Genomic DNA, 12,502 nt, shown 5'->3' with positions numbered 1-12,502 from the left:
AAAAACACGATACCAGCCCTAGATAGCTAGGGTGCATATCAAAGGAATGATTACAGTAAGTCCAGGTTCTTGCATCTTTCCATACATAGAAAAGCACTAAATTCATTAACTTGAGATGTCTGGTTTTCTTTAATTATTGGTAATCTTTTAATGTTCTGACTACCTTATCTTTGTCACAAAACTATATACGCTGTCTTCTCCTTACCTCTTCAGAGCTGTTCCTCAGAGCTATCTGAGAGGCTGCCTCCCAGACTTGAAGTCCTCAGAAAGTCTGCAAATAAGACGTAATTCTCCACTTTTGTGAATTTTTTTTTCAGTTGACACTCCTTATAAGTGATAAAATCTTTCCCAGAACTTCCTGCAGATTTCTCCTGGTGTCTCACATGCCCGTGCCCACACCAATCACTGGCAGGGGGGAAAACCTGCCAAGAATGGCTTAGACTAGGACTTCCCTGGTAGTCCATTTGTAAGACTCCACGCTCCCACCACAGAGAGCCTGGGTTTGATCCCTGGTTGGGGAACTAAGATCCTGCATGACACACAGCTCGGCCTAAAAGAAAAAATAAAGGAAAAAAAGAAAAGGAATCGCTTAGACCAGTCATGTCCTGCCCCCTGGATCTAGAGGTGAGGCCTGTGCCCTGAGCACCAGCAATGCAGAGGAGAGAGGCCACGGGATAAATCAGGATTCCCGTAGGAAGAGCAGGTGGGCAAAAGAATGCCAGGTAGCAACCGACAATGTCTGCCGCCGGCTCCCAGTCACAGCCGCTGGGTTAAGGAGTTAATTCTCCAAAGACAGCTTCATTTCTGAGTTCCTAAAGGAAGAAAGAATTTCAGTGCAGCCAGCTCTCCTTTATTAAAGATTTCAGTTTATTCCATTCTCATTTCAGCCTCAGACTCATCTTTCCCATAATTCATAGTGATGCTTTTATTCCCAATATAGAAAAATTCCTACTATTCCAATTTCAATAGCTGAAAATCTTAAAGTTTTGCTGTGTCTAGACAAATTGAGCCAGAGGAACGCATATTGATGTTGTAAATTTGGATCAAAGCACATCGTAATTGTTTATAATTTAAGTATGCATTGAAATAAAATATCTTCATAATTCATTTTTAAAAATAATGACTTTCTATGTTTTGGAATGCCAGTACTTTGTGAGCTTTTGAGTAATATTGAAAGGTAACATTACTCACAGTGTGCCCTTGCAATTCTTTGCTACTCCATTTCTCTGTAGACTGTTCAGATAACAAAGTCCTTCTTTACTAAATAGAAGATCTAATTTCATAAACTCTCTCTGACACAGTATCTCAACCCCATTCTGTAGAACCCCCTAATCATATATGATTTCCAAAACAGGGAGAAATTTGATCTCATGGAGTAACACTAGTCTGCAGGAGAAAGCAGAAATAGTCGTGTGCTAAATTACAATCGTATTTCCTGGGCAGATGCTTCGAAAGCTTCAGAATGCCTCATTTAGTCTGTGGTATCTGGCAAGTCACCCTAATCCTTCACAGACAGATAATTATGCTGTGGGGGGAAATACTCAGAGCAAAGGATGTGCAATTCTTAATGATTATTGATGATCAGAAAAGTCAAATACTAAGTCAGAATGAATGAAAGAAATTTTTCTTTTTTTTCTTTTTGGTTCATGTCATGCAACTTTTGGGGTCCTAGTTCCCCGACGAGGGATAACCCGTTCCCCTCTGCAGTTGAATCTCAGAGTCCTAACCATTGAACAGCCAGGGAATTCTCTAAAGATCTTTGAAGAACACGATTAAGAGAGCAGAACTTAATGAAGTATGATTGAATATTGTTAGACAGTTGATGAGAACAGCGATAAGGTTCTGGTCTGTGGGTATTTGGAACTGAGTGTGTTATAAATATGAAGAACTGACCAGCAAGGGAACAGGAAGGAAAAGGGAGAAAGAAAGAGGCAAGGACCCTCCTCCACAGAGCTCATGTGCCTGGCCTCCTGCTGGGCACTTTGCACTTTTCCCAGGTCGTCCCTCGGAAGTTCAGTGAGGTGGGCATGGGGGTATCTTGGAGACGAAGAAGCTGAGGTCCCAAGAGATTAAGACTTTCGCCTCATAAACATGACAGAGACCAGGCTTTAAACCCAGGAGAAGGAAATGGCAACCCACTCCAGTATTCTTGCCTGGAGAATCCCATGGACCGTAGCCTGCCAGGCTCTTCTGTCCATGGGGTCACAAGAGTCAGACACGACTTAGAGACTACACCACCACCACCACTCCTAATACCAGAGTCTCTGCTGTTGTCCCAGTAGCAGGAGTTTTCAGCCAGGTATAGTGATTGGGAGTAGGATGGTCTCTGATCTGGGGGGCTGGGATTGGGGTGTGTGTTGTCTAAATATATCCAAATGCATCCCAGTGCCCCCTGGAGGGCTGCCTTGTGAGTCCCTCTCCTGTTGGAAAAAGACTTAAGCTCTAGGGACCTTCACTGTGTGAATGACAAATAGCTCGTTGTCTGGATAATTTGTGCAGAAAAGATGTTGGGGGATTAATGAGGAATCTTAGACCTCTCTTTTGGAAGTAAGCTCAGTTTTCAAATTTATTGAAATGATTCCCTGGAAATACATGAGAAATCTAAATATATGCTAAATTTAACCAACAATTTTAAAGAATTCTCACAGATTACAGGATTTCTCTTAAGATACAAAATGATAACGAGGCTGACTTCTCGCCCCTCCTGGAGAGAGTATAAGGCAATGAAAAAGAACTAGACTCTTTCTAGGTCAGCCTCTGCCTGGTAAGAGATGCTGGGGCAAGTTATTTTACTCATCTGAGATCCGCTTCTTCATCCATAATAAGACAGTCACGCACTGCTCACAGGTGGCTGGGAGATTGGTGAAAGCCTCATTCTAGCCAGGTCTGTTGTGTTAGTTATTCAGTCGTGTCTGACCCTTTGCGACCCCGTGGACTGTAGCCTGCCAGGCTCCACTGTCCTTGGGATTCTTCAAGCAAGAATACTGGAGTAGCTAGCCAGGTCTAAACAGTCACAAAACCCCTGGGAAGTGCCTATGTGGCTTTTCTTGCAGGCAGGATTCTTCATTACCAAAATATTCACATTTGATAAGAATACGTTCAAAACAGTATTTACAGATTTTAAGGTTTTCAAAACAGAAATAAATATATAAGAATAACTTTCTATGTGTTCTGACTTAAGCTAATACCATGAGAGCTGGTACCCAATTCACAGCTATTTAGGGGATCTCTTTGGCTTCCTTCAAGCTGGATCTGTCATGTGAAATTGTTGCATTTACTGTCAAGCTAATGCCCCTTCTCCCTGCACATATTATTTTCCTTTAAATATTTGGAGCCATACTTTTGAGCCTTTTGACCAGTGATCGTTAACAGTGATCTGTGTTATTAGTCATTTCTTCACAAATTATTTTATTGGCATAAATAATGACAGAGTATTCCATCATCTAAATGTGCCATGATTATTTAATTACTCCCAAATATTGAACCCTTAAGTCAGCACTGATTTTTCATTATTATAATTAGCCTATGGGCTTCCCTGATGGCTCAGATGGTAAAGAATCTGCCTGCAATGCAGGAGACCCAGATTCAATCCCTGGATCAGAAAGATACCCTGGAGAAGGGAATGGCAACCCACTCCAGTATTCTTGCCTGGAGAATTCCATGGACAGAGGAGCCTGGCAGGCTACAGTCTATGGGGTCACAGCTGAGTGACTAACACACACACATAATTAGACTACAACAAACTTTCTTATATAAAAAATGCCATCTACATCTCTGATAAATTCTTTAAGAGCAGAATGTCTGGGTCCAAGGGCATGGATGATTTCAAGGTTTTGGGGAGGTATTATCAAGCCAGTTTACACTCCTCTCAGTGAGTGTGAGGGCTCCCATTTTTCCTTGTCCTCACAAGTATTGAGTTTTGTCACTTAAAAAAAGCTTAACTAATTTGAGAGACAATGTCTAGTATCTTTTTCTGTTTTAATAAGTTTTTTAAAGAATATTTATTTGGCCGCATTGGGTCTTAGTTACAGCACGGGGGATCTTCTTGCATCATTCGGGATCTTTTGTTTTGGTGCACGGGGTTCTGACAATCCAGTACTTCGGCCACCTAATGCGAAGAGCTGACTCATTGGAAAAGGCCCTGATGCTGGGAAGAACTGAGGGCAAGAGAAGGGGCTGACAGAGGATGAGACAGCTGGATGGCATCACTGACTCAATGGACATGAGCTTGAGCAAACTCAGAGAGATGGTGATGGACAGAGAAGCCTGGCATGCTGCAGTCCATGGGGTCACATAGTCAGCCATGACTTAGCGACTGGACAACAGCAACGGGCTTGGAGCACATAGCCTTCAGTAGTTGCAGCACACGGGCTTAGTTGCTCTGCGGCATGTAGGATCTTAGTTCCCTGATCAGGGATCAAACGTGTGTCTCCTGCGTTGCAAGGTGGATTCTTAATCACTAGACCACCAGGGTAGTCCTTTTAACAAGTTTTACTACCTAACATAATAGAGTCTTGACCAGGCTCAGTTATGGTTCCGAGGATCAGATTCCTGGGTACTGCTCTTATACATAGAGCAGTGTAAATTTTATGTAAAGAGAGCTTTGTGACTCACAACAAGCCCTGTGTTTGCGAGTGAGGAGTGAGGAGGCTGGCTTCTGGTTCCAGTCAGCTGCGTTTCCTTAGGCAAGCGTTCTATTCTCAGGCATTTACTTTAAATACCTCAGAGGAGCCAGTAGGATGCTTGTCTGTGTTGCAAGGTGACTGGAGTCTGTGCCCTGAGGAGCCTCCCTCCTGAGGCTGTTACAGCAAGCGCTTCAAATATTGCCTTCGAAATCAGTCCCCGAGGGTTTAATTAATTAGCAGAAGGAATGTCAGAAATAATTTTCAATTGAGGAGATGATTGATGTGCAAGATATGAAGCTGACAAGTAAGGCTGTAAGGTATCTCTCTGCATTTTTCTGAACAACATAAGTAAGCTTAGTAATCAAATGTTTCTGGAGTCGCACCCTGTCTAGAACTCCATGTGTTCCAAAATCTTCCATTTTGCCCACAATACAGTTGCTTGATCTGCCTAGAGGGGTAGCTGATGAGATCATTGTAACAGGTGCACTTGCCCCAGAGACAAACTTTCCTGTGACGTTTCCTGTAGAATGTCAAAGTGGATTGGGGCTGCGGGGCACTCCACTGAGCTTCCAGAAACACGTTTTGGACTCCTGCGGTGTCTTTCTTCTGTCGGAATTCAGTTGTAAGATAACATCTGGTAGGTGTAGGTTGTAGGTGAAGCAGGAGGGGAGGGGGCAGGGCACAACCTTTAGAAGAATGGGACATGACAAACTGGTTAACCAACTAGATCCAAGATGGCAGAGGAGTCGACTTCTAGCGGACCTTGAGCTTCACTGTCAGATCACTGCAATACATTAGCATGCTAAATGACACCCACCAGGACCATGACAGTTCTGAGGCCAAACATAAGAGGTCAGAAGTGGGCAGTTGCCCAATTCCTGGAAATCTCTGCCCCCTTCCCCCAAAATAGTTGGAATAATCCTCCCATTCATTAGAAAATTACCCAGTCCATAAAAACTAACCATGCCATATTGTGGGGCCCCTCAGCTTCTGAGATGGCCCACACTGTCTGTGAAGTGCGTTTTTCTCTAAATAAAGTCACTTTTCACCTATCGTTTCATCTCTGAATTCCTTCATGTCCAAGCTTTAATTCACTGGGAATGTAAGCAGGGACAGCTATCATTTCTGACTTAACCTCTTTAAAGTGTTTTCCTCATTCAGATGAGTGGCAGAAAATGGACTAAATTATTTCTGAGTTCACAACTAGTCCTACAAGTTCTAGATTATGTGCATAAAGAACACAGCATTAGATTCAAATGACCTGGCCTCTTCATCCAATAGAAAGGAAATATTTGTCATAATATTTAATATTAATTTTAATGATACTTAATAGAAGGAAATGAAAAGGAAAATAGAAGTGCAGAGAGATTAAATAAATGGGCTAGGTCTATCTTTGCTCCAAGATTCATATTCTTCTACTGTAACCCCTGACATCCTTTTGTTACAGATTGAATTGTGTCCCTGGTGGCTCAGATAGTAAAGAATATGCTTGCAATCCTGGAGACCCAGTTTTGAACCCTGGGTTGGGAAGATCTCCTGGAGAAGGGAATGGTTACCCACTCCAATAGTCTTGCCTGGGAAATCCCATGGACAGAGGAGCCTGAAAGACTATAGTTCGTGAAGAGTTAGATGTGACTGAGTGACTAACACACTTTTAAAATTCTTATGTTGAAAACTGTATTTGTAGATAGGACTTTTCAAGAACTAAATAAGGTTAAATAAGGTCATAGGGATGGGGCCCTAGTCCAACAGGACCAGTGTCCTTTAAGGAAGAGGAAGAGATACCAGGGTTACACATGCTCAGGGGAAGGCCTTGTGAGGACAGTGAGAAGGTGTCACCTGCAAGCCAAGGAGAGAGGCCTCAGGAGACACCAAACTTGCCAACACCTTGATCCTGGACTTCCTGCCTCCAGGACTGTGAGGGAATAAATTTCTATTGTTCATGCCACCCAGTCTGTGGTATTTTTCTGTGCCAGCCCAAGGAGACGGATAAACCCTTAACTTCATGCAGATGGGGCAGAAAGATGCTTAAGAGGATGATTTTGGTGAGCCTTATGCCTGGAAAAAAACAAAAGAGGAAGACTAAGGGATTTTCAGCTACCTCAGTTTTGTGAAGTTACAGAGCTCTGTAACTTAAGTACATATTTTCCCCTCAGCTCCTGTGGTGGTGGTTTAGTTGCTAAGACATGTCCAACTCTTGTGACCCTATAGACTTTAGCTTGCAGGGTCTTTGTCCATGGGATTCTCCTGGCAAGAACACTGGAGTGGGTTGCCATTTCCTTCTCCAGGGGATCTTCCTGACCCAGGAATGGAAGCCAGGTCTCCTGCATTGTAGGCGGATTCTTTACCAACTGGGCTACAAGGGAAGCTCCCATAGAGATTAGCAATAAAATCTAAGTGAAAAGCACTCTTTAGTTCATCCCATGAGTATTTTCTGAGGACCTACTTTCTGTTGGGCAGGGAGCTAGGTAAGATGGCATGAAGGGTCTCTTCCCTCCTGAGAGAGAGTTGTGCCATCTTTTAGAAATCAGAAATGGGGAGTGGTTGGGGAGATGGGAGGTGGGGGACCTCAGGAGATATTAGGGCATTTGGAGGCAACCCTTGAAGGGGAGGAAAGCTGGCTGATGCCCAGACCCACAGGCAAGGGGAAAGGAGTGAGGAGGAATAGAAGTTGTGCAATTCATAGGCTGCAGGGATGGGCTTCCCAGACCAGCACCAAGAAGGACCTCCAGAAAAGAGAGGAGAATGGATAGAGACCAGGGCAGGCCCAAGGAGGTGCACCAGGATCTGTGAGGACCACCAGGAGTGCTGAATGGACAGGGTGGGTGAGAGGAAACTAAACAAAGGGGGGCCTTTTAGTGAGTTTCACTTGCTTACCTGTTTCTCCTTGAGTAGAAAGTTGAGCTCATTTTTAACCTGACATGGTAATGCCAGTGGGGGAAGAACCCAGAACTGGGAAGCCAACCAGTTTCTCAGTACTATCTATCTCCTTACCCATCTTTTCCCTGGGAGCCCTAGTGCAGAAAGAGTTCACTGTCATGAAAACAACACCGAATGTAAGTGCAGTCCATAATTGTGGAAGTGAGGTTGCTTCTGATAAACCAAAATGCTCATGCATTATCAGATTATCATTAACACAATAATGCATCAGCCAAATGCATTATCAGATTACCATTATCAGATCCATTACCGAGACGTGTCCTGGGTAATGACACTTTGATGCATCAGTCAAGGCATGATGGTGTTTTTCCTGGCTCTGTCCAAGTACCTGTCATTCTCCATGAGAAAGATATCCATTTCTTGTGTCTGCCTGGTAGACAGGACAGGGAGGAGGAGGAGAACCAAGCAATTACTTTGGAATTGGCTCCTGTGGGTAAAGAATCTGTGTTCTCAGAAACACCTATCCTTTCCTATCTGGGTGATTTAAGCATCAATTGACTTGATAGATTTTTTAAGATTCCTTCCAGCATTTTGGTTTTGTGCCCCTAATCTCTAAGGAAAATATTTCCTGATGCACAGACCTCACTTTTATTTTGATGTGATGCCAGTTTGCAAAGTTAGGGCTGACGTTGGACACACAGCCTTATGTGCCTTACAAGATAGTGATTTTTTTTTAAGACTCCAGACCTAAATTCGGCTGTTGGCGTTGCAATTGGTTTTAACTCATCTCACCTTCAGTCTATTCAATCGCAGGTAATTTTTAGATGGTGGAAGATCTCTCTGAGGAGTGAGTATCGATCAACAAAACCTGGAGAAACAAAAGAAACTCATGAAGACTTCCTAGAGAAGTCACATCTTCAGGGTAAGGAAGGGAGTGTATTATGTACTTGCTACTGTTAAGTTCTCTTTAGTTGGTGACAGAGTTTGTCAGTGAAGTAGCAAATATCTCACCATTTGAAATATTGATATGTAACTATGTGCTTAATTGGCTATAACAGATATGATAGAATATTGGGATCTTAAAAAATAGAAAATGGTTAACATATCCTGAAATTTCTTTTGGAAAAAAAATCTCTGAGGGACTTCCCTGACTGTCCAGTGATTAGGACTCCACACCTCTACTGCAAGGGGCGTGGATTCGATTTCTGGTTGGGGAACTAAGATTCCACATGCCAAGAAATATGGCCCTCCAAAAAAATCATTAATAGTCTTTTTTAATTTGGCTGTGCAGCTTGTGGTGTCTAGTTCCCTGACCAGGAATCCATCCTGTGCCTGCAAGCCATGTGGTTGAAAATGCTGAGTCCTAGCAACTGGACTACCAGGGAATTCCCATCATTAATAATCTTAAATCATATAGTAAATATGATTTTTCCCCCTAACATTTAATTAAAATGGCTTTCCTTTAGTTAAAAATAAGTTAAAAGATTATTCCAAAATATAATCAAATTATCAAGTCCTTAAATTCTTATGCATTTTGACATTCATTTAAAATCCCTACCATTTCTTTTAATAGCCAGGTTTTCATGAGAAGCAGTCTTTTTTGGCCATGTCACATGGCTTGCAGGATCTTAGTTCCATGACCAGGGATGTAACTCAGGCCCTAGGCAGTGGAAGCGTGGAGTCCTAAACGCTGGACCTTCAGGGAATTCCCCAAAACCAGTCTTAAGTAGCACTTGGACTAAATAATAGAAATTGCCCTTCGATTTCCCCTTAGCTTTTTTTCTTCTCAATGTGAAAATTTCAAACATAAATGTAGACAGAATGTTTGTTAAAAAAAAAGCTCTGATGCACCCATAACCCAATTAAACAATACTCAAAACACAAACCTTCTGTTCCCATTGGATTATTTTGAAGTAAACCTCAGATGTTACGTCATTTCATCCTAAACTACTTCAGTATTTGTCTCAGAAAGGACTCTCTTTAAACTCTTTAATAATTAGTTCTTAATAATAAAATCTTATTATTTTAGAAGGCATTTGAGAGATTCTCACTTTTTTTTTTCTTTTTCTTTTTTTTCACCCCTCCCTCTCCCTCGAGAGATTCTCACTTTATTAGGAGTAGGTAGCAATGTTAATAATATTAACATCAAGCACTTTCATATACATATTCTCATTTAATTGTTATAATATTCTTGTGAAATAACTAGTCTTATCCCTATTTCTCAAGTGAGATTCAGAATGGGTGTGAGTTTCCCAGATCCCATAGCTAACTACTGACATTGCCAGGCCTGAGCACTGAGAGTAGGGGAAAAAAATCTTATTTTTATTATTTATTTATTTACTGTTTATTTTTATTTATTTATTTGGCTGAGCCTGGTCTTAGTTGGCACATGGTAGCTTTGGTTGCAGCATGCGGGATCTTTTTTTTTAAGTTGTGGCGTACAAACTCTTAGTTGTGGCATGTGGGATCTATTTCCCCCACCAGGAATCGAACCCAGGCCCCCTGCATTTGGAGTGCGAAGTCTTAGCCACTGGACCACCAGGGAAGTCCCCCCAAATCTGATTTTTAAAAGGCACTCTCTGGTCTAGTAATTTACTAAGGAGAAATTATTATCACCAATTAAAGCATATCATCAATTATTTTACTTTAAATAACTTTTATTATTTCCATAGACAATTTTATTAATGATGGAAGACTGCTTTTTATTGTTTTCTCAGATTCTAACAAAAAAATAAACTGATGACATATGATCAAAGTCATGACTTTTTATATACCATCTCCATGACTATTTTGTGCTCACACATGCAGTTTTAAAAAGATTTTATTCCATAACTTTGATTGAAAGGAACTGTCAAATAAAAAATGCAGATTTTTAAAAAAGGCACATTCTAGGTGGATCTTTGATAATCAAAATTCTTAAAGATTTTCTCTTTTGTAACATTATAACATGTAATAGTTGTTTTTTTAAGAGAGAGAATAGGTTTGGTTGGGTTTTGCTTCCTCAAATAGTTAAACATCTGGATTGATTGTCCTCAGTTTTTGGTTATGAAATTCATCACCGGCCTGCAAAGAACCATGCTGAGGACTCTGCTTTTCACTGAACAAAAATAAGTCCATGCATGCCTTACTTAATTTAATTGTGGAATAGACAGGTTTCTGCAAAGATAGTTATAAAGTAGACTTCTATAAAACACATTTTGTTTCCAAGTCAGGTCCCAGTTTATTTTTTAAGCACAATAGTGCCTAATCGGGAGCTATATGACGAGGGAGTGCTGAGCATCCATTGGCATGGGATTTTCTGACAGCTCTCGACAAAAACCTGAAGATGGGGGTTTGGGCCAGAGAGATGGGAGGCGATTGTCTTTTTTTTTTTTTTTAAGAACTTAGCTGTTTTATTTTATTTTTATATTATTTATTTATGGCTGCACTGGGTTTTTGTTCTGGGCACAGGCTTTCTCTAGTTTTGATGCACGGGCTTCTCATTGCGGAGGCTTCTCTTGTTTCGGAGCACGGACTATAGGGTGCTTTTGGGCTTCACTAGTTGCAGCTCCAGGGCTCTAGAGCACAGACTCAATAGTTGTGACACATGGGTTCAGTTGCCCCATGGCTTGTGGAATCTAAATCGACCCAGAGCATGGATCAAACCCTGCAATGGCAGGCGGATTCTTATCCACTGGGCCAACAGCAAAGTCTGGGAGGTGATTGTCTTTTGAGTAGAGGCTTGAGGGCCAAACCCTCACCTGTTTCTTGAAGCCCCAGGTGTCTCCAATGCCCTGGCCCCCTCATAAAACACCAGAGTGAGGGCAACATCAGCTTCAGGACGACCACTTGTGGGTTTCCTGGTCCTGGAAGAGTAAGCAATAAAGCGGGAATTTATGAGTCTGACTGAGGCCTCCTGCTGGCTCCATTCCAGCCTGGAGAGAGGCGAGTTGAGGAGTCAGTTGAGGAATACACCCAAACAGGCTTTTAAAATTGCAGTCTTTCGAGCTGCAGTCTCATGCCAGGAACAACACAGAGATAGCAAATTAAATCGGCCTGGCAAGTTCAAAGACGTCTGTGTCTCACTTTGTAGACTTTCTATAGCACTGGAATCTTGACAGAGGGGAAAGCTCTGAGCAGCACTACTGTTTCCCCTCCTCCTCCCCCTTGGTTCTTAGGGAATCCCTCAGAACCCCTCAGAAAGCCCTTAGCAGCAGAAGAGGGGTGCGCTGTGGCACAGGGCGGGGTCAGGGGTCAGAGCCAGGTTTAAATCTCTGCTGCCTCTGCCCGGCTGTGTAACCCCCTCTATGAGCCCATCTCCTTCTCAATGCGTGCTAAGTCGCTTCAGTCGCATCTGACTCTTTGCGACCCTATGGACTGTAGCTTGCCAGGTTCCTCGGTCCATGGGGATTCTCCAGGCAAGAATACTGGAGAGGGTTGCCATTTCCTCCTCCAGGGGATCATCCTGACCTAGGGATCGAACCTGAGTCTCTTGTGTCTCCTGCAGTGGCAGATGGGTTCTTTGCCATTTGGGTCACCTGGGAAGCCCTTTCCTCCTCATATTAGGGGGTCAAATGCTTGCTCTGTGTGTTCACTGTGAGCATTCGATGACCTGACATGTGAAAGGTTTTTAGAATGGTACAGAACAGGGTCTTTAATCTTTGTTTGCTGTTCTTAGTAAGTGCAGGATGTTTGAATTTATTATTTTTGTTGTTGTTGTTTGGATTTATTTTACCCACCCCCTCTTCATCACATTCCCAAGATCCCCTTAAAGTTTTTTCTTCCAAAGGTCTTCTCCTGCTAACATCCTAAAGAACAGTGGGGAAGTTTCTAGAAATCGTGATCAGTGTTGGTGTCAGCCCCAACAGAGGACCAGAACTGTGTTCTCTTGCTTTGGGTGGCGTTTTCTTCTCTGGCTTCCTGGAGCACCTTGGTCTTGGTCCTCCTCCAGCCTCACTGGCATCTTCCTGGTCTCCTTTCTGGGTCCTTCTCATCTTTTCAAATCTAAATATGGGGCC

At 42.5% G+C, this 12,502-nt stretch overlaps 1 protein-coding gene across 1 annotated transcript in view; it reads left to right on the top strand.

Annotated features, from left to right (window-relative positions):
• FBXO36 (F-box protein 36) overlaps positions 1-12,502 on the top strand; it is a 92,745-nt gene that overhangs the window by 51,660 nt on the left and 28,583 nt on the right. Inside the window, exon 2 of the mRNA XM_043445117.1 lies at positions 8,319-8,427. Coding sequence (XP_043301052.1) covers positions 8,319-8,427 — 109 coding nt within the window. The remainder of the gene's footprint in view (positions 1-8,318; positions 8,428-12,502) is intronic.

Source organism: Cervus canadensis, chromosome 24 (assembly GCF_019320065.1).
Source record: "Cervus canadensis isolate Bull #8, Minnesota chromosome 24, ASM1932006v1, whole genome shotgun sequence".
Lineage (NCBI taxonomy): Eukaryota > Metazoa > Chordata > Mammalia > Artiodactyla > Cervidae > Cervus > Cervus canadensis.
The sequence above is the reverse complement of the archived record's forward strand: the minus strand, read 5'-3'. Positions and strand labels throughout refer to the sequence as shown.